Source organism: Anomaloglossus baeobatrachus, chromosome 5 (assembly GCF_048569485.1).
Source record: "Anomaloglossus baeobatrachus isolate aAnoBae1 chromosome 5, aAnoBae1.hap1, whole genome shotgun sequence".
NCBI lineage: Eukaryota > Metazoa > Chordata > Amphibia > Anura > Aromobatidae > Anomaloglossus > Anomaloglossus baeobatrachus.
Window position 1 is genome coordinate 544,483,479 of NC_134357.1, and position 22,083 is coordinate 544,505,561.

At 54.8% G+C, this 22,083-nt stretch overlaps 1 protein-coding gene across 1 annotated transcript in view; it reads right to left on the bottom strand.

The window, feature by feature from the left end:
• The window catches only part of LOC142312948 (uncharacterized), an 80,978-nt gene extending 66,131 nt beyond the window's left edge, over window positions 1-14,847 (bottom strand). The window contains exons 1-5 of the mRNA XM_075351936.1: window positions 14,780-14,847; window positions 3,181-3,330; window positions 2,867-3,043; window positions 2,662-2,785; window positions 2,481-2,578 (exon numbers count right to left, since the gene is read on the bottom strand). Coding sequence (XP_075208051.1) covers window positions 2,481-2,578; window positions 2,662-2,785; window positions 2,867-3,043; window positions 3,181-3,258 — 477 coding nt within the window. The 5' untranslated portion in view covers window positions 3,259-3,330; window positions 14,780-14,847. The remainder of the gene's footprint in view (window positions 1-2,480; window positions 2,579-2,661; window positions 2,786-2,866; window positions 3,044-3,180; window positions 3,331-14,779) is intronic.
• Between the last annotated feature and the right edge of the window lie 7,236 nt (window positions 14,848-22,083).

The window sequence follows — 22,083 nt, forward strand, 5'->3', positions numbered from 1 at the left end:
GTTCATCTGTAAGTTAGGATTTATATATTCGCTTGCGGGGGGGATGGCGGTACTGTGGGAGCATTATACTGTGTGTGGGGGATGGCGGTACTGTGGGAACATTATTCTGTGTGTGGGGGATGGCGGTACTGTGGGAACATTATACTGTGTGTGGGGGATGGCGGTACTGTGTGAACATTATACTATGTGTGGGGGATGGCGGTACTGTGGGAACATTAGGATAAAGAATTGCACACCAGTCAAAATGTATAGGGGAATAATGAAAAGCAGTTCTGTTTTTCATTATTCCCCTATACATTGTGACTGGTGTGCAACTCTTTATGCTAATGTTTAGTTGTATATTTTTGAGTCTTGCACCTTGTTCACACCATAGGTGTTCCAGACGTACATTCTTTAATTGGTACTGTGGGAACATTATACTGTGTGGGGGGGATGGCGGTACTGTGGGAACATTATACTGTGTGTGGGGGGATGGCGGTACTGAGGGAACATTATACTGGGTGGGGGGGATGGTGTTACCGTGGGAACATTATACTGTGTGTTGGGGGGATGGCGATACTGTGGGTACATTATGCAGTATGGGGTCCGAGGACCGAGGGCAGGAAAGGGTCCGAGGACCGAGGGCAGGAAAGGGTCCGAGGACCGAGGGCAGGAAAGGGTCCGAGGACCGAGGGCAGGAAAGGGTCCGAGGACCGAGGGCAGGAAAGGGTCCGAGAAACGAGGGCAGGAAAGGGGCCGAAGACCGAGGGCAGGAAAGGGGCCGAAGACCGAGGGCAGGAAAGGGGCCGAAAACCGAGGGCAGGAAAGGGGCCGAAGACCGAGGGCAGGAAAGGGTACGAGGACCGAGGGCAGGAAAGGGTCCGGGGACCGAGGGCAGGAAAGGGTACGAGGACAGAGGGCAGGAAAGGGGCCGAGGACCGAGGGCAGGAAAGGGTACGAGGACCGAGGGCAGGAAAGGGGCCGAGGACCGAGGGCAGGAAAGGGGCCGAGGACCGAGGGCAGGAAAGGGGCCGAGGACCGAGGGCAGGAAAGGGGCCGAAGACCGAGGGCAGGAAAGGGTCCGAAGACCGAGGGCAGGAAAGGGGCTGAGGACCGAGGGCAGGAAAGGGGCCGGGGACAGAGGGCAGGAAAGGGGCCGAGGACCGAGGGCAGACGGGTTTCCTCACTTCCTGCCTCTCATAGTTGGGGCGTTTGTATCTATCAGAGGAAAAGGAACAAAGACCTCACGATTCATAGAAATCAGCGCGAGAAAAACCCCAAGAAAGTCTCAGAGCTGAAGGGGTTAATGCCCCCTGCCCCAGTAACGGGGAATCTCCACATACCTCCTCCTACAGAGCCGCACACAAGATATATGGTAGATGCTAGAATGTACGGGCTCCTTCCCGGCATGACGTCACTACTGTCAAGTGTTAGGGGCGTGGTCTAATTTCACAATGCACGAGGAGACGCCATTTCCTCCTGCTTCTCGGCATGTGTGGTCGCTGGTTTCTCCTGCAGCCTCTACCTCAGGACACCGCACTATGGATGACTCTTTCCTGCACAGACCAAGGTCAGTGTCTTCATAGTTAAAAACGGGAGTTCTTTATTACTGTGTGTGTAAGCTTCATGATGTGTGCCTGTTCTGGAATTTTTTGGGGGGCGCTCAATGCTACTGTGGGCCATCTGTGGTGGGGGCCAGTGCTGCTCGGATCAGGGGGGGTCGGTCCTCTGCTGGGGCTGGTGGTCAGTGCCGCTGGGGTGAGGGGAGGCTCGGTCCTCTGCTGGGGCTGGTGGTCAGTGCCGCTGTGGTGAGGGGGGGACTCGGTCCTCTACTGGGGCTGGTGGTCAGAGGAGGGGGGGGGCTCGGCCCTCTAGTGGTCAGTGCTGGGGTGAGGGGGGGGCTCGGCCCTCTGGTGGTCAGTGCTGGGGTGAGGGGGGGGGGGGCTCGGCCCTCTGGTGGTCAGTGCTGGGGTGAGGGGGGGGGCTCGGCCCTCTGGTAGTCAGTGCTGGGGTGAGGGGGTGCTCGGCCCTCTGGTGGTCAGTGCTGGGGTGAGGGGGGGGCTCGGCCCTCTGGTGGTCAGTGCTGGGGTGAGGGGGGGGCTCGGCCCTCTGGTGGTCAGTGCTGGGGTGAGGGGGGGGCTCGGCCCTCTGGTGGTCAGTGCTGGGGTGAGGGGGGGCTCGGCCCTCTGGTGGTCAGTGCTGGGGTGAGCCACCTTGGTAGCCATATGTAGGAATCTCCTCTCTACACCACTCATCACCACTCACATATGTCTCTGTAGTATTAATATGGGTCAGATCTTCAGCCTGAAACAAATATTGTAAAAGTCACAGACAGATGGAGAAGTCACATCTATGATCAGCTCTAATCCTGCCATCTCCACCGCTCTCATTACACAAGTATAAAACATATAATACTGGTGGATAAAACAAAACTGAGCACAAGACCTTCACAGCCGTCTACACATCATAGGGAGATTTCATGTCACCTTCTCTCCATCTACCTGATGATCCTGAGGAACATCAAGATCTTCTTGTTTACAGTCCTGTGGAAGAAGAGGACGGGGACATCTCTCTGGTGTTGTCCTCTTACTGGATAGAACTGGAGGAAACACATAAATTGACTAAATTCATTCCTTACATACAGATAATTATAGGCCGTGTGTATTTAGTCCTGTCTATTACCTGGTGATGTGAGGGGCTGGGGAACCTCCATCATAACGTCCTTGTACAGATCTTTGTGTCCTTCTAAATACTCCCACTCCTCCATGGAGAAATAGACGGTGACGTCCTGACACCTTATAGGAACCTGGCACATACAATGATACCGTCACCCCCGATCCCTTCATAGCGTTACTGTATAATGTCCCAGCATTCCCAGCAGTGTCACCTCTCCAGTCAGCAGCTCAATCATCTTGTAGGTGAGTTCTAGGATCTTCTGGTCATTGATGTCCTCAGGTATCGGGGGGTGAGGTGGAGGCCCCATGATTGGGCTCAGGGGTCTTCCCCATTCCTCAGACACAGGGTCCTGACAGCGCTCACTGGAGGTCTTCACTACAGTGTAATCCTGGTTATGGAGAGACACATAATAATAATAATACATCTCACTACAGACATTTCCAGAGTCCTCACCTCTCCAGTTCTGTCCATCTGTTATTCCCATAGATAAGAATGATGTAATGTGACGTCATCAGAATCTCTCACCTCTCCAGTAATCCGGAAGAGGATCTCTAGGGTGAGGTGTAATATCCTCTCCACCATCTTGTCCCTGTCCATATCCATCCTTGACGGGTGAATTAGGAATATTCTCTTATAGAGAAGATGTCCATTAAGAGGATCCGATATTGTATGGCCCTGAATAAGAGGATGAACCATTATAACACCATAAAGAATCCGGTATAATAATACAATTACTGGAGATAATGAAGGAAACATATCAGGAGATATAAAGTGTAGCTGATGTATTCTCTCTTATCTCATATGGAGTGAAACATAAGTTGAATTACTGACTAAGATGTTTCCTACATGCTCCCAATCACTGGCTATGTTGGCCACCACTCCTGCATCTAGTTGGTTGTAGGAATCACAAGCTCATTGGGACTGACCAGGAAATACAGAGACTGGCGGGGATCCAAGCCTGATGGTATTTTTATTGTTTTACAACACTCTGTTTAAGTTACCTCTTAAAGAGGTAGTTCACCCATTTTCATTACTGGCCACATCAATATTATGTTGAGAAACAAGGTTTCTCTCAAATAGCTTCTATTGCCAATTCTGCCTGTTAATGGCAGTATTGCGGACCGCTGATCGCCATCGCATGACCCCTGGGCTCCGTGACCTCTCATGTCCAGTGATGTTACATCAACTTCCTGTTCATCTGACATCACCGCGGCCGGCCCCAGTCTCCAAGAGTCAATGGACTATGAGCGGAGTTTCACCACTCATCACAGCCCAGCATCCCTCCTGCTTGCGCGCTCTGCAGTGAAGGAGGAGGTAAGCAGGGAGAGATGATGGACTGTGATGCTGGGCTGTGATGAGCTGTGAAACTCCACCCACAGCCCAGTTGTGGCGCCCCTGACCTGGTCAGGTACCACTGAGTACTGCACCCATGCTGGGGGCAGTACAATACAGGTAATCCAGAAGGCTGACCGAGGTGTGACTACACAGGCGCATAGTAATCATGTCTCACACATCTACCTTTGATAGGGACCACTGGGGAATCCAGGAGGGGCGTAGCCTCCATGTCCACTCAAGGGGTGTGGTAGAGAGCTTGGTTGCTAGGTGGCGTAGGCAGGCACAGTGGGGAGGGAGTAGTGAGCCAGTCTGGAGTGCAGCTCAGGGAGAGCAGACGTGTGGAGCAGACCCTGGAAGCTGACACAACACTGAGCGTCCGCGCAGTGACTACCAACGGGGGAGATCGGTCACCTGGTAATGCCACCCGAAATCCACCCAAGGCTAGAGAGAGCAAAGAGGTGGCAAAGTAAAGGGACTGCCAGGGAGGTACCAGGCCCGTTCGAGTGCAGGTTCTCAGAGCAGAGGACCATTCAGTTGTCCTGCTCAACCTGCAGGTGGGGGTACTTCACGCCCTCACCACCACACACAGAGTCCGGAGCCATGCAGCGAAGAGAGGGCCCATAGTTCACAGGAGGCAAGCAGCCGGAGTGACCTGGTCCAGGCTACAAGAAAACGGGCCAAAAGAAGGGGAGAGAGGCATCAGCAACTTCCCTGGGCGACCCCAGCAGGGCTTCAAGTAGGGGTCACCCCAAAACACACGGGGCTAGGAAGGCAAGATGGTAGTCACCCTCATCAGCCAGCCGGAAGGATACCTGGTTCCAGCCTGGTTCATTCCAGCTACGCCCGAGTTACTCACCCTACCATCAACTGTGAGTAAAAACCCTGAAAGACTGCCTATATAACAAGATCAGTCTAAAGATTTTCGACTTAATACCTATAGAGCAAGCCGGCTTCAGACCTGCTCGAAACTGTAGTGACCAAGTCTTAGCTTTGACAACTCTCATTGAAGCTGAATTCCAGAAGAACAAGAAAGTTTCAGTGGCGTTTATCGATCTCTCTGCCGCATATGATACTGTGTGGAGGGAAGGACTTTTATAAAAATTTTTGAAGGTGATTCCATGCAAGAAAATGATGTACATCTTGAGCAATATGATTGCAAATCGAACTTTTCATCTTATTATGGGCGATTCAACCAGTTGTAAGAAATCTTTAAACAACGGACTGGCCCAGGGATCAGTGCTGGCACCTCTCCTGTTTGCCCTGTACCTAGCTGATATTCCTAAAACAGTGTCACGGAAATTTGGATATGCCGATGACTGGGCACTTGCTATGGTAAGCAAAACAATGAAGGAAGCAGAGGATGTTCTTACAAAAGATCTTAGTGTAATGGGAAAGTACTTCCGACAATGGAGATTAAAACCTAACCCATCAAAAACGGAAGTTTGTTGCTTTCATTTACACAATGCAAGTGCCAAGACTGAACTTAAAGTACAATTTGAAGGCCAATCTGTTAAACACAATTTCAATCCTAAGTACTTAGGTGTAACCCTTGATAGAAGTCTAACTTTTAAATCCCATCTGGATAAATTGGCACAGAAACTGAAAGCACGTAATAATATTATTCAGAAACTTTGTGGATCCTCCTGGGGCTCGGCAACATCTGTTTTGAGAACATCTACTCTTGCCCTGGTGTACTCTGCTGCAGAATACTGTGCTCCAGCATGGTTAAATAGCTGTCATGTAAACTTAATTGACACTCAGCTGAACAACTCTTTGCGTATAATATCTGGTGCTATTAGACCTACACCTGTTCACTGGTTACCTGTGCTGAGTCATATCGCACCCGCAAATCTAAGAAGACAAAAGCTCCTACTTAAAGAATACACTAAAGTAGGGAATAATGAAAAACTTCCAATACACCAAAATATCAGAGATGTTACAATACGATTGAAATCAAGACACCCACCCATCCGAACTGCAATCACCTTGCATGAACAAGACTTCAATTTAGAGGAGAAATGGGGAGAACTTTGGGTCAATGTAGTAGACGGTGATCCCCAAATGTTCCCTAATTTACAAAACCCTCCACCAGGCTTCAATCTACCAAGGAAAACATGGGTTACTCTAAATCGTATCAGAACAAACTTTGGCGTCTGTGCAGATTTTATGTATAAGTGGGGAAAATATGACTCTCCGACCTGTGACTGTGGAGCAGATCGTCAAACTATCCAGCACATTGTTGAGGAGCGCCCCCTGAGATCCTACCATGGTGACAAGAAGGATTTCTATATTGTAAATGATAACGCTATTGCATATATAGAAAATCTTGATATTCAAATTTGATTTTTATCCTTTTGATATTTTTCAATCACTGTCTATTGTCTGGTGTTTATTTTTATATGATGGTAAGATATACGTTCATACGATTAAATTAAATTAAAAAAAAAAAACTGCCTGGACTGTGTTTGAGTCATTCTGCGCCTTGTGGTTCCACCCAGTCAAAACGGGCCCTGGGGCCAGCCCTACTCTCGGGGGGGCCACACCATCCAACTGCACCTACCAACAACCCCAGGCGTCCCTTAACCTGCAGTGGCGGTCCCATGACCGCAATGCCGAGAGTGGCGTTACGAAATTCCTAAAGAGAAGGTTCCGTACCTGTGACCAGACCATCCCACGTGGAGTCCCTGAAGGTAATGCACCGACACAACACCTGTGGGGCTTCACACAGTCACGTAGGATGACTGTGGCATGCCTCAGTTGACATCACTGGACATACATCAGAAGTCATGGAGCCGACGGGGGTCACGCGAAAGGGGTGAGCGGACTGCAATACCGCCGCTCATAGGTACTATTGGCAACACAAGGTATTTGAGAGAAATCTTGTCTCTCAACATAATATAGATGTGGCCAGAAATGAAAACGGGTGAACCACCTCTTTAAAGCCACCATACACATTAGAATAAAGGTTGCCGAAACCGCTCATATTATGAGGAATTAGTCAATTATATACCATGTAACACAAAAGGATACAGCAGCACTCTGTAACCGCTAAGACATATGCAAACATAGAATATATGAAACGTAAACTGCATTAATACTACAGTCATGGCCAAAAGGTTTGAGAATGCTACAAATATTAATTTTTACAAAGTCTACTGCTTAAGTTTTTCTAATGGCAATTTGCATATACTCCAGAATGTCATAAAGAGTGATCAGCGTAACAGCAATTACTTGCAAAGTCAATATTGGCTAAGAAAATGAACTTTAACCCCCAAAACATATTTCAACAGCATTGCATTCCTGCCTTAAAAGGAGCAGCTAACATTGTTTTAGTGATTGTTCCATTAACACAGGTGTGGGTGTTGATGAGGACAGGGATGGCGATCAATCAGTCATGATTAAGTAAGAATGACACCACTGGACACTTTAAAAGGAGGCTGGTGCTTGGTATCATTGTTTCTCTTCAGTTAACCATGGTTATCTCTAAAGAAACACGTGCAGCCATCATTGCTCTGCACAAAAATGGCCTAACAGGGAAGAGTATCGCAGCTACAAAGATTGCACCTCAGTCAACAATCTATCGCATCATCAAGAACTTCAAGGAGAGAGCTTCCATTGTTGCCAAAAAGGCTCCAGGGCCCAAGAAGAACCAGCAAACACCAGGACCGTATCTTAAAACTGTTTCAGCTGCGGGATCGGACTACCAGCAGTGCCGAGCTAGCTCAGCAATGGCAACAGGCTGGTGTGAGTGCTTCTGCACGCACTGTGAGGCGGAGACTCTTTGAGCAAGGCCTGGTTTCAAGGAGGGCAGCAAAGAAGCCACTTCTCTCCAGAAAAAACATCAGGGACCGACTGATATTCTGCAAAAGGTACAGGGAGTGGACTGCTGAGGACTGGGGTAAAGTCATATACTCAGATGAATCCCCTTTTCGATTGTTTGTGACATCTGGTAAACAGCTTATTAGGAGAAGAAGAGGTGAACTCTACCACCAGTCTTCTCTCATGCCAACTGTTAAGCATCCTGAAACGATTCATGTGTGGGGTTGCTTCTCAGCCAAGGGAATCGGCTCACTCACAGTCTTGCCTAAAAACACAGCCATGAATAAAGAATGGTACCAGAATGTCCTCCAAGAGCAACTTCTCCCAACTGTCCAAGAGCAGTTTGATGCCCAACAATGCCTTTTCCAGCATGATGGAGCACATTGCCATAAAGCAAAGGTGATCACTAAATGGCTCATGGAACAAAACAGAGATTTTGGGTCCATGGCCTGGAAACTCCCCAGATCTTAATCCCAATGAGAACTTGTGGGCAATCATCAAGAGACGGGTGGACAAACAAAAACCAACAAATTCTGGCAAAATGCAAGCATTGCTTATGCAAGAATGGGCAGCTATCAGTCAGGATTTGGTCCAGAAGTTGATTGAGAGCCTGCCAGGGAGAATTGCAGAGGTCCTGAAGAAGAGTGAACACTGCAAATATTGACTTGCTGCATTAAATCATTCTGTCAATATAACCTTTTGGTACTCATAATATGATTGCAATTATATTTCTGTATGTGATGTAAACATCAGACAAACACAATTAAAAACCAGACGGCAAAAGATCATGTGAAAAAAATAATTTTGGTGTCATTCTCAAAACTTTTGGCCATGACTGTATATAAAATATACTTAGAAAAATGAACGTTCTTAGCGCAAAAATTGGTCAATTCTTGTGTCAGGAACACGATTACTCTCTAGCTCCCCTCTTGTCGGCAGGCCACTTTTGGTACTGCAGGAAAATGAATAAAATGATGCTGCTGAGCTAATAATGCCAAATATTGGAGGTCTGACAGCAAGGCTAAGTGTATATATCACAGATTACCGCTAATAGAATATATACAGTCATATGAAAAACTTCTATTAATGTTAACCTTTTTTCTTTATAACAATTTGGGTTTTTACAACAGCTATTTCAGTTTCATATACAGTATCTAATAACTGATGGACAGATTCTTGATAATAATGTGCAAGAATCAGTGACGATGTTGAAGTTACGCAGGGGATGGATATTTCAGCAAGACAATGATCCAAAACACCGCTCCACATCTACTCAGGCATTCATGCAGAGGAACAATTACAATGTTCTGGAATGGCCATCTCAGTCCCCAGACCTGAATATCATTGAAAATCTGTGGGATGATTTAAAGCGGGCTATCCATGCTCGGCGACCATCTAACTTAACTGAGCTGGAATTGATTTGTAAACAGGAATGGTCAAATATACCTTCATCCAGGAACTCATTAAAAGCTACAGGAAGCGACTAGAGGCTGTTATTTTTGCAAAAGGAGGATCTACAAAATATTAATGTCACTTTTATGTTGAGGTGCCCATACTTTTGCACCAGTCAAATTTTGTTTAAATGCGGATTGTATATTTTCTGTTAGTACAATAAACCTCATTTCAATCCAGAAATGTTACTGAGTCCATCAGTTATTAGATATATGAAACTGAAATAGCTGTTGCAAAAACCCAAATTGTTATAAAGAAAAAAGGTTAACACTGGTGCCCAAACTTTTTCATATGACTGTATATATACACCTCGGTACCCTTAATGATAGCACTCCAATAATTCTATGCAAGAATAATTACGCTGCCACCACCCAACCTTAGGGATAGCTGGTGACCCGTTTCAGATAGCAGAGGGCTTTTCGGACGGGTTTGGGTTCATATATAGAACAGGAGGAAACAAACTATTACATTGTATATATTTAATCCAAAAATAGGCAGTGTTTAAAAAATATACAGGAGTTTACAAAAGGGAACAATACAAATACAGTATAGACAGTTACATAAAAATAAAAGGTATAAACGTGAAACTTACTAAACTCGTGCCATAGATGTGACTTCTGAATTTAGGGAGGGAAGGTCTCCAAGAGAAGAAGATGGTAGAAAAACGGCCAGCACCACACATTAACAGTGCCTTCCAATATTGACACCCCCAGCAAGGAGCTAATCGCTCTTATGCCCTCAGGTAACCCCCCCTCTCTGTGACCTCATTTTACGGTCTCTTGTGGGCTGTGAAAAGATTGTCACAAAGTTCTTTAATTCTAGCTTTTCACATAATCTTTGCCCCTGAGCCACATAGGTGAAAGATATTAGCATCATATTTTACCTCTCGATTTTACACTTGCATAGATACCAAACACAATGCATCTAGCATGATTCTTTTGAGCAATACCCATTTGTCGCAATACCAGCGATCTCCTAGTAAAGCTAAACGGTGCGCTCCACAGGGATTCCGGCAATATGCTTTTCATTTTTCTAGCATTAACGTAGCGCCTAAAAACTGTTTTGAGAGTTTTTTCCCTCCAACAGAACAAAGAGATGTTTTTTGTGTGCACTTTCTGGCTGTAGCTCTACCATCGCCCAAGTCATAAATTCCTAAACTTCCAGACCGATCAGATAATCGTCATGGTGATCTGTGGCTGATGGTGGTGAGGGGGTAAGGACCCTTCAAGAGTTTTACATGACATCTTGTATGCCCAGAAACTGCGTCAAGGTGACCTTTCTTTGATGGTGCCCTCTCCCTATAAATATATGGAAACATACGATCTCGCATTTATTAAAACAACCTTCAGACATCATAAGAAAAAAATCCAGCACCAGAAAAATATGGCTTCATCATAAATAAAATTTAACTTTTATTGAGCCCATATTAAAATCCATAGACAAGTGAATTAAAAATCTAGGTTTCCTAGATTTTTAATCCACTTGTCTATGGATTTTAATATGGGATCCAATAAAAAAGTTACATTTTATGTATGATGAAGCCATTTTTTTTGGTGCTGAATTTTTTTTCTTATGGTGTCTGAAGCTACTTACCTCGGGAGTCCAAGCCCTGGCTGTTTTCCGTGCATCGGTAACTAAGGAGCATTATAGATATGACGGTAGGCTGAATTAAAAAAAATAAATAAATCTCTGTTTGTATTTATTAAAACAATCCTGTGGCTAATGGGTGGAGAGAACAGTCAGAATAGCAAGATGTCTACATCTCCAATATATACTGCAAAACAACTGCATCTCCAAAAAAACATTGCAAGTGTGAACAGGTGCCAGCTGCTATAAATACACGAAACCCAAACAAAAGGATACAGCAACACTCCTTAGTCTTAGAGAAGCCATAAGAATAGGATAGGGTCCCATCAAATAAAGGTCACCTTGCCGTGGCAGATGGGCACACAATAATTGGCCAATTGTTGCCCTAAGAACCTACATTTTTCTCACCATGTTTTATGTAGCATTATTGCTGTTTAAATTTCATATATTCTATGTTTGTGTATGTCTTGATGCTTTTGTTTGTGTAGATATAGCAGCTGGTACCTGTTCACACTTGCTATGTTTTATTTGGAGATGCAGTTTTTTTGTTTCTGGACTTTATAACATAGGGACCTCAAGACAAATAATGTCAGATGAGAGAAGGATCTGACATGCTGAATTGTAGAAGCTGATCAGTCTGCTCACCCTGTTGAAAAAAAGTTTTTAAGTGAAAAATTAAGATCACAGACAGAAAGAGAACATTCTCCATTCTTGACAAACAGAAAGAGAAAGCATCTTCCATATATTTGAGATACCCAAAAGAACAGCCATTATTTTATTTGTGGCAGAAGGTAAAACAAAGAGAAAGAGTGAGAAAGAAAGCGAGAGAGAGAGCTCCTCATACATGTATACCACCTGCTGACCATCACAGATCCTCATTTCCAGACTTGTGAAACTGTTCAAGGAGGTTGGTGGTATGTGACAGGTTCATCTGTAAGTTAGGATTTATATATTAGCTTGCGGGGGGGATGGCGGTACTGTGGGAGCATTATTCTGTGTGTGGGGGATGGCGGTACTGTGGGAACATTATACTGTGTGTGTGAGGGGATGGCGGTACTGTGGGAACATTATACTGTGTGTGGGGGATGGCGGTACTGTGGGAACATTATACTGTGTGTGGGGGATGGCGGTACTGTGGGAACATTAGGATAAAGAATTGCACACCAGTCACAATGTATAGGGGAATAATGAAAAGCAGTTCTGTTTTTCATTATTCCCCTATACATGGTGACTGGTGTGCAACTCTTTATCCTAATGTTTAGTTGTATATTTTTGAGTCTTGCACCTTGTTCACACCATAGGTGTTCCAGACGTACATTCTTTAATTGGTACTGTGGGAACATTATACTGTGTGTTGGAGGGGGATGGCGATACTGTGGGAACATTATACTGTGTGTGGGGGAATGGCGATACTGTGGGAACATTATACTGTGTGTGGGGGATGGCGGTACTGTGGGAACATTATACTGTGTGTGGGGGGATGGCGGTACTGAGGGAACATTATACTGTGTGGGGGGGTGGCGGTACCGTGGGAACATTATACTGTGTGGGGGGGGTGGGCGGTACCGTGGGAACATTATACTGTGTGGGGGGGTGGCGGTACCGTGGGAACATTATACTGTGTGGGGGGGTGGCGGTACCGTGGGAACATTATACTAGGTGGGGGGATGGCGGTACCGTGGGAACATTATACTGTGTGGGGAGGATGGCGATACTGTGGGGACATTATACTGTGTGTTGGGGGGGATGGCGATACTGTGGGTACATTATACTGTGTGTGGGGGGATGGTGATACTGTGGGAACATTATACTGTGTGTGGGGGGATGGCGATACCGAGGGAACATTATACTGTGGGGGAGGGTGGCGGTACCGTGGGAACATTATACTGGGTGGGGGGATGGTGGTACCGTGGGAACATTATACTGTGTGGGGGGGGATGGTGGTACCGTGGGAACATTATACTGTGTGTGGGGATGGCGGTACCGTGGGAACATTATACTGTGTGTGGGGATGGCGGTACCGTGGGAACATTATACTGTGTGTGGGGATGGCGGTACGTGGGAACATTATACTGTGTGGGGGGGATGGTGGTACCGTGGGAATATTATACTGTGTGTTGGGGGGATGGCGATACTGTGGGTACATTATGCAGTATGGGGTTGAGAACCGAGGGCAGGAAAGGGTCCGAGGACCGAGGGCAGGAAAGGGTCCGAGGGGACCAAGGGCAGGAAAGGGTCCGAGGGGACCAAGGGCAGGAAAGGGTCCGAGGACCGAGGGCAGGAAAGGGTCCGAGGACCGAGGGCAGGAAAGGGTCCGAGGGCAGGAAAGGGTCCGAGGACCAAGGGCAGGAAAGGGTCCGAGGGACCGAGGGCAGGAAAGGGTCCGAGGACCGAGGGCAGGAAAGGGTCCGAGGGGACCAAGGGCAGGAAAGGGTCCGAGGGGACCGAGGGCAGGAAAGGGTCCGAGGGGACCGAGGGCAGGAAAGGGTCCGAGGGGACCGAGGGCAGGAAAGGGTCCGAGGGGACCGAGGGCAGGAAAGGGTCCGAGGGGACCAAGGGCAGGAAAGGGTCCGAGGGGACCAAGGGCAGGAAAGGGTCCGAGGACCGAGGGCAGGAAAGGGTCCGAGGACCGAGGGCAGGAAAGGGTCCGAGGACCGAGGGCAGGAAAGGGTCCGAGGACCGAGGGCAGGAAAGGGTCCGAGGGGACCAAGGGCAGGAAAGGGTCCGAGGACCGAGGGCAGGAAAGGGTCCGAGGACCGAGGGCAGGAAAGGGTCCGAGGACCGAGGGCAGGAAAGGGTCCGAGGACCGAGGGCAGGAAAGGGTCCCGAGGACCGAGGGCAGGAAAGGGTCCGAGGACCGAGGGCAGGAAAGGGTCCGAGGGGACCAAGGGCAGGAAAGGGTCCGAGGACCGAGGGCAGGAAAGGGTCCGAGGACCGAGGGCAGGAAAGGGTCCGAGGACCGAGGGCAGGAAAGGGTCGAGGACCGAGGGCAGGAAAGGGTCCGAGGACCGAGGGCAGGAAAGGGTCCGGGGACCGAGGGCAGGAAAGGGTCCGGGGACCGAGGGCAGGAAAGAGTCCGAGGGGGACCGAGGGCAGGAAAGGGTCCGAGGGGACCGAGGGCAGGAAAGGGTCCGGGGACCGAGGGCAGGAAAGGGTCCGGGGACCGAGGGCAGGAAAGGGTCTGGGGACCGAGGGCAGGAAAGGGTCCGGGGACCGAGGGCAGGAAAGGGGCCGAGGACCGAGGGCAGGAAAGGGGCCGAGGACCGAGGGCAGGAAAGGGTCCGAGGACCGAGGGCAGGAAAGGGTCCGAGGACCGAGGGCAGGAAAGGGTCCGAGGACCGAGGGCAGGAAAGGGTCCGAGGACCGAGGGCAGGAAAGGGTCCGAGGGGACCGAGGGCAGGAAAGGGTCCGAGGGGACCGAGGGCAGGAAAGGGTCCGAGGGGACCGAGGGCAGGAAAGGGTCCGAGGGGACCGAGGGCAGGAAAGGGTCCGAGGGGACCGAGGGCAGGAAAGGGTCCGAGGGGACCAAGGGCAGGAAAGGGTCCGAGGGGACCAAGGGCAGGAAAGGGTCCGAGGACCGAGGGCAGGAAAGGGTCCGGGGACCGAGGGCAGGAAAGGGGCCGAGGACCGAGGGCAGGAGAGGGGCCGAGGACTGAGGGCAGGAAAGGGGCCGAGGACTGAGGGCAGAAAAGGGGCCGAGGACTGAGGGCAGGAAAGGGGCCGAGGACCGAGGGCAGGAAAGGGGCCGAGGACTGAGGGCAGACGGGTTTCCTCACTTCCGGCCTCTCATAGTTGGGGCGTCTGTATCTATCAGAGGAAAAGGAACAAAAACCTCACGATTCATAGAAATCAGCGAGAGAAAAACCCCAAGAAAGTCTCCGAGCTGAAGGGGTTAATGCCCCTGCCCCAGTAATGGGGAATCTCCACATACCTCCTCCTGCAGAGCCGCACACTAGATATATGGTAGATGCTAGAATGTACGGGCTCCTTCCCGGCATGACGTCACTGCTGTCACGTGTTAGGGGCGTGGTCGGGGGCGGGGTCTAATGTCACAATGCACGAGGAGACGCCACTTCCTCCTGCTTCCCGGCATGTGTGGTCGCTGCTTCTCGGCATGTGTGGTCGCTGCTTCTGCTGCAGCCTCTACCTCAGGACTCCGCGCTATGGATGACTCTTTCCTGCACAGAACAAGGTCAGTGTCTTCATAGTTACAAACGGGAGTTCTTTATTACTGTGTGTGGAAGCTTCATGCTGTGTGCCTGGTCTGGAATTTTTTTGGGGGGCGCTTAATGCTGCTGTGGACCATCTGTGGTGGGGGCCAGTGCTGCTGGGATCAGGGGGGGGGTCGGTCTCTGCTGGGGATGGTGGTCAGTGAAGGGGGGGGGGGTCTCGGTCCTCTGGTGGTCAGTGCTGGGGGGGGGTCTCGGTCCTCTGGTGGTCAGTGCTGGGGGGGGGTCTCGGTCCTCTGGTGGTCAGTGCTGGGGTGAGGGGGGGGGGGGGGCTCGGTCCTCTGGTGGTCAGTGCTGGGGTGAGGGGGGGGGCTCGGTCCTCTGGTGGTCAGTGCTGGGGGTGAGGTGGGGGGGGGGGAGCTCGGTCCTCTGGTGGTCAGTGCTGGGGTGAGGGGGGGGGGGCTCGGTCCTCTGGTGGTCAGTGCTGGGGTGAGGGGGGGGGGGGGCTCGGTCCTCTGGTGGTCAGTGCTGGGGTGAGGGGGGGGGGGGCTCGGTCCTCTGGTGGTCAGTGCTGGGGTGAGGGGGGGGGGGCTCGGTCCTCTGGTGGGTCAGTGCTGGGGTGAGGGGGGGGGGGCTCGGTCCTCTGGTGGTCAGTGCTGGGGTGAGGGGGGGGGGGCTCGGTCCTCTGGTGGTCAGTGCTGGGGTGAGGGGGGGGGGGGCTCGGTCCTCTGGTGGTCAGTGCTGGGTGAGGGGGGGGGGGCTCGGTCCTCTGGTGGTCAGTGCTGGGGTGAGGGGGGGGGGGCTCGGTCCTCTGTGTGGTCAGTGCTGGGGTGAGGGGGGGGGGGCTCGGTCCTCTGGTGGTCAGTGCTGGGGTGAGGGGGGGGGGGCTCGGTCCTCTGGTGGTCAGTGCTGGGGTGAGGGGGGGGGGGGCTCGGTCCTCTGGTGGTCAGTGCTGGGGTGAGGGGGGGGGGGCTCGGTCCTCTGGTGGTCAGTGCTGGGGTGAGGGGGGGGGGGCTCGGTCCCTCTGGTGGTCAGTGCTGGGGTGAGGGGGGGGGGGGCTCGGTCCTCTGGTGGTCAGTGCTGGGGTGAGGGGGGGGGGCTCGGTCCTCTGGTGGTCAGTGCTGGGGTGAGGGGGGGGGGGCTCGGTCCTCTGGTGGTCAGTGCTGGGGTGAGGGGGGGGGGGCTCGGTCCTCTGGTGGTCAGTGCTGGGGTGAGGGGGGGGGGGCTCGGTCCTCTGGTGGTCAGTGCTGGGGTGAGGGGGGGGGGGGGCTCGGTCCTCTGGTGGTCAGTGCTGGGGTGAGGGGGGGGGGGCTCGGTCCTCTGGTGGTCAGTGCTGGGGTGAGGGGGGGGGGGGCTCGGTCCTCTGGTGGTCAGTGCTGGGGTGAGGGGGGGGGGGCTCGGTCCTCTGGTGGTCAGTGCTGGGGGTGAGGGGGGGGGGGCTCGGTCCTCTGGTGGTCAGTGCTGGGGTGAGGGGGGGGGGGCTCGGTCCTCTGGTGGTCAGTGCTGGGGTGAGGGGGGGGGGGCTCGGTCCTCTGGTGGTCAGTGCTGGGGTGAGGGGGGGGGGCTCGGTCCTCTGGTGGTCAGTGCTGGGGTGAGGGGGGGGGGCTCGGTCCTCTGGTGGTCAGTGCTGGGGTGAGGGGGGGGGGGCTCGGTCCTCTGGTGGTCAGTGCTGGGTGAGGGGGGGGGGCTCGGTCCTCTGGTGGTCAGTGCTGGGGTGAGGGGGGGGGGGCTCGGTCCTCTGGTGGTCAGTGCTGGGGTGAGGGGGGGGGGGCTCGGTCCCTCTGGTGGTCAGTGCTGGGGTGAGGGGGGGGGGGCTCGGTCCTCTGGTGGTCAGTGCTGGGCTGGGTGAGGGGGGGGGGGCTCGGTCCTCTGGTGGTCAGTGCTGGGGTGAGGGGGGGGGGGCTCGGTCCTCTGGTGGTCAGTGCTGGGGTGAGGGGGGGGGGGGCTCGGTCCTCTGGTGGTCAGTGCTGGGGTGAGGGGGGGGGGGCTCGGTCCTCTGGTGGTCAGTGCTGGGGTGAGGGGGGGGGGGGCTCGGTCCTCTGGTGGTCAGTGCTGGGGTGAGGGGGGGGGGGGCTCGGTCCTCTGGTGGTCAGTGCTGGGGTGAGGGGGGGGGGGCTCGGTCCTCTGGTGGTCAGTGCTGGGGTGAGGGGGGGGGGGCTCGGTCCTCTGGTGGTCAGTGCTGGGGTGAGGGGGGGGGGGCTCGGTCCTCTGGTGGTCAGTGCTGGGGTGAGGGGGGGGGGGCTCGGTCCTCTGGTGGTCAGTGCTGGGGTGAGGGGGGGGGGGCTCGGTCCTCTGGTGGTCAGTGCTGGGGTGAGGGGGGGGGGGCTCGGTCCTCTGGTGGTCAGTGCTGGGGTGAGGGGGGGGGGGGCTCGGTCCTCTGGTGGTCAGTGCTGGGGTGAGGGGGGGGGGGCTCGGTCCTCTGGTGGTCAGTGCTGGGGTGAGGGGGGGGGGGGCTCGGTCCTCTGGTGGTCAGTGCTGGGGTGAGGGGGGGGGGGGCTCGGTCCTCTGGTGGTCAGTGCTGGGGTGAGGGGGGGGGGGCTCGGTCCTCTGGTGGTCAGTGCTGGGGTGAGGGGGGGGGGGGCTCGGTCCTCTGGTGGTCAGTGCTGGGGTGTGGGGGGGGGGGCTCGGTCCTCTGGTGGTCAGTGCTGGGGTGAGGGGGGGGGGGCTCGGTCCTCTGGTGGTCAGTGCTGGGGTGAGGGGGGGGGGGGGCTCGGTCCTCTGGTGGTCAGTGCTGGGGTGAGGGGGGGGGGGCTCGGTCCTCTGGTGGTCAGTGCTGGGGTGAGGGGGGGGGGGGCTCGGTCCCTCTGGTGGTCAGTGCTGGGGTGAGGGGGGGGGGGCTCGGTCCTCTGGTGGTCAGTGCTGGGGTGAGGGGGGGGGGGGCTCGGTCCTCTGGTGGTCAGTGCTGGGGTGAGGGGGGGGGGGGCTCGGTCCTCTGGTGGTCAGTGCTGGGGTGAGGGGGGGGGGGCTCGGTCCTCTGGTGGTCAGTGCTGGGGTGAGGGGGGGGGGGGCTCGGTCCTCTGGTGGTCAGTGCTGGGGTGAGGGGGGGGGGGCTCGGTCCTCTGGTGGTCCAGTGCTGGGGTGAGGGGGGGGGGGCTCGGTCCTCTGGTGGTCAGTGCTGGGGTGAGGGGGGGGGGGGCTCGGTCCTCTGGTGGTCAGTGCTGGGGTGAGGGGGGGGGGGCTCGGTCCTCTGGTGGTCAGTGCTGGGGTGAGGGGGGGGGGGCTCGGTCCTCTGGTGGTCAGTGCTGGGGTGAGGGGGGGGGGGCTCGGTCCTCTGGTGGTCAGTGCTGGGGTGAGGGGGGGGGGGCTCGGTCCTCTGGTGGTCAGTGCTGGGGTGAGGGGGGGGGGGCTCGGTCCTCTGGTGGTCAGTGCTGGGGTGAGGGGGGGGGGGCTCGGTCCTCTGGTGGTCAGTGCTGGGGTGAGGGGGGGGGGGGCTCGGTCCTCTGGTGGTCAGTGCTGGGGGTGAGGGGGGGGGGGCTCGGTCCTCTGGTGGTCAGTGCTGGGGTGAGGGGGGGGGGGGCTCGGTCCTCTGGTGGTCAGTGCTGGGGTGAGGGGGGGGGGGGCTCGGTCCTCTGGTGGTCAGTGCTGGGGTGAGGGGGGGGGGGCTCGGTCCTCTGGTGGTCAGTGCTGGGGTGAGGGGGGGGGGGCTCGGTCCTCTGGTGGTCAGTGCTGGGGTGAGGGGGGGGGGGCTCGGTCCTCTGGTGGTCAGTGCTGGGGTGAGGGGGGGGGGGCTCGGTCCTCTGGTGGTCAGTGCTGGGGTGAGGGGGGGGGGGGCTCGGTCCTCTGGTGGTCAGTGCTGGGGTGAGGGGGGGGGGGCTCGGTCCTCTGGTGGTCAGTGCTGGGGTGAGGGGGGGGGGGGCTCGGTCCTCTGGTGGTCAGTGCTGGGGTGAGGGGGGGGGGGCTCGGTCCTCTGGTGGTCAGTGCTGGGGTGAGGGGGGGGGGGCTCGGTCCTCTGGTGGTCAGTGCTGGGGGTGAGGGGGGGGGGGGGGGCTCGGTCCTCTGGTGGTCAGTGCTGGGGTGAGGGGGGGGGGGGCTCGGTCCTCTGGTGGTCAGTGCTGGGGTGAGGGGGGGGGGGCTCGGTCCTCTGGTGGTCAGTGCTGGGGTGAGGGGGGGGGGGGGCTCGGTCCTCTGGTGGTCAGTGCTGGGGTGAGGGGGGGGGGGGCTCGGGTCCTCTGGTGTCAGTGCTGGGGTGAGGGGGGGGGGGCTCGGTCCTCTGGTGGTCAGTGCTGGGGTGAGGGGGGGGGGGCTCGGTCCTCTGGTGGTCAGTGCTGGGGTGAGGGGGGGGGGGCTCGGTCCTCTGGTGGTCAGTGCTGGGGTGAGGGGGGGGGGGGCTCGGTCCTCTGGTGGTCAGTGCTGGGGTGAGGGGGGGGGGGGGGCTCGGTCCCTCTGGTGGTCAGTGCTGGGGTGAGGGGGGGGGGGGGCTCGGTCCTCTGGTGGTCAGTGCTGGGGTGAGGGGGGGGGGGGGCTCGGTCCTCTGGTGGTCAGTGCTGGGGTGAGGGGGGGGGGGGCTCGGTCCTCTGGGTGGTCCAGTGCTGGGGTGAGGGGGGGGGGCTCGGTCCTCTGGTGGTCAGTGCTGGGGTGAGGGGGGGGGGGCTCGGTCCTCTGGTGGTCAGTGCTGGGGTGAGGGGGGGGGGGGCTCGGTCCTCTGGTGGTCAGTGCTGGGGTGAGGGGGGGGGGGCTCGGTCCTCTGGTGGTCAGTGCTGGGGTGAGGGGGGGGGGGGCTCGGTCCTCTGGTGGTCAGTGCTGGGGTGAGGGGGGGGGGGGCTCGGTCCTCTGGTGGTCAGTGCTGGGGTGAGGGGGGGGGGGCTCGGTCCTCTGGTGGTCAGTGCTGGGGTGAGGGGGGGGGGGGCTCGGTCCTCTGGTGGTCAGTGCTGGGGTGAGGGGGGGGGGGGCTCGGTCCTGTGCTGGGGTGAGGGGGGGGGGGGCGGCAGGGTGGGTGGCTAGTGCTGCAGGGGAGGGAAGGGGATCAGTGCTGGGGACCATCTGTGGTGGGGGATCAGCGCTGTTGGGGATGGGGGGGTGTCATTGCTACTGTGGGCCATCTGTGGTGGGGGCCAGTGCTGCTGGTATCCTGGGGGTCAGTTCTGCTGGACATGGTGGTCAGTGCTGCTATGGGGGGAGGGGAGGTGAGGGGGGGCAGTGCAGTTGGGGGCCATCTGCGACAGGGGGTCAATGGGGGAGCGGTAGGATCAGTGCTGCTGGGGGTCATCTGTGGTGGGGGCTAGGGCTGCTGGGGGGGGGGGCAGTGCTGCTGGTGACTTCTGTGATTTGGATGTGGGGGGGTGTATGATACTGAGGGGTCTGCCTGTGCTTGGATTGTGGGGGGTGTTGTAATATTAGGAGGGTGGGCTGTCCTGGGCATCACATAGAGGTGCCAAATGATTTTTTTTTTATTTTTTTTTTTGCTTCAGTTATATTAATCAAAGTTTTTGTTTTATATATTATTTACTGTCACATTAACCAGGCTTTTTTTTTTTTTTTCTTTCTAGGCCATACAATGGTGCAAGTGGCTAAGGCTGCTTTCACACATCCGGCTTAAGCTCTGCGGCTCAATCCGGCTGTGCAAGCTATGCAACGGATGCGGTGAACACACCGCATCCTTTGCATAAGTTTTTCCTTTGCGACCAGTCCTGTTATTGCCGCATCCGGCCGCCATAGGCATGCATTGAAAAATGCGCCGCATCGGCCGAATGCGGCGCGATGCGGTTTTTTTTTTGCCGCACGAAAAAACGTGCCAGGCAATGTTCCATCCGGCCGCCACATCGGCTAAATCTGCCGCATGCGGCAAAAACCGGATGGAACGCAAGGCCTTGCGGCACTAATTAAAGTCTATGCAGAAAAAACGCAACCGTCAGCAAAAAAAACGGTTGCGATTTTCCTGCAAAGTGCTGGATTGTGCCGCATTGCAGAAACCGGCGATGTGAAAGCAGCCTAAGGCTTCATGCGCACGCTGCATCTTTTTGTGTTCACAATCTGCAGCCAAAACGGCCCCTTGTCAGAGAAACAATGCTTGTAATTGTCGGTGTTTTTCACACCATGCGTTTTTGCTGCGTTTTTGTGACAAATGTTGACAAAAGCGCAGGAAGAATGAACGTGCTGCATCTTTTTTGTCACAAACTTTTGACAAATAGAACGCTGACAAATAAACTGCAAGGTGCGCAGCAAATCTGACTTCTCATAGACTTTGCTGGGAAGTCAAATGTCAAAGTTCTGACAACAAAACTGCAGCCAAAAACGCAGCAAAAAACGCAGCGTGTGCATGTAGCCTTAGAATTGTGACTTACTGAAGATGTTTACTGTACAGTTAATTCCACAGATGTGGTGTAGTATCTTTAGTTTCCCTATGATCTATAACTAAGGCTACTTTCACATTGCATTTTTTCCCTACGTCCACAGGTCCCGTCGGGACATCCGTCTGAACCGCCCCCTCCCCCACTCTGCAAAGCGTGCTCCAGATGCATGCGCCCGACAGGGCCATTCACTGTTATGGAGCGCACTGCGTTAGCGTGTGCTCTGTTTTCTGCCATTTTTTTCCAGCACCCATGACAGCACCACGAGAGAGGGGATCCGCCCTTCAAGGACAGGAAACCTCCAGGATAAAAAGGGGCGGTACCTCTCCCCGCATCAGTTGGTTTCCTGTCCTTGAACAGGGAGCCTCCAGGGATCCACTAGATCCAGGATGGTCCTGATGGGCCGAAGATTCAAATCCGGCGACCGGCCGGCCGGCTCTGGCAGCGGCATGGGTCCTGCTGCGGTCGGCCGAGGTGCCGTGGAGCTGCCTCAGGCCTGCGTGCGGCACACCATCCTCCGGTGACGCCAGGACAGATTCTAGGCGCGAGGACGTGGTGTGGAGCCTGCGGGGACCAAGTAAGGGCTGGTCGGCCGCAAGTGCTCTCCCGCCGCAACAGACCTACGGGGGTTCCGTCTGCGCGTGGCCTCCCTCCCTCACCACCACCACCCCCCCCCCGTCCTTACCACCGGCGCGAGGGGGCTGGGATGGAAGTGGCTGCTGCTGTGCTTCCCTGCGGTGGCGTCCTCGTGGCTGCAGGCCCACGGGGGATGTGCCTGT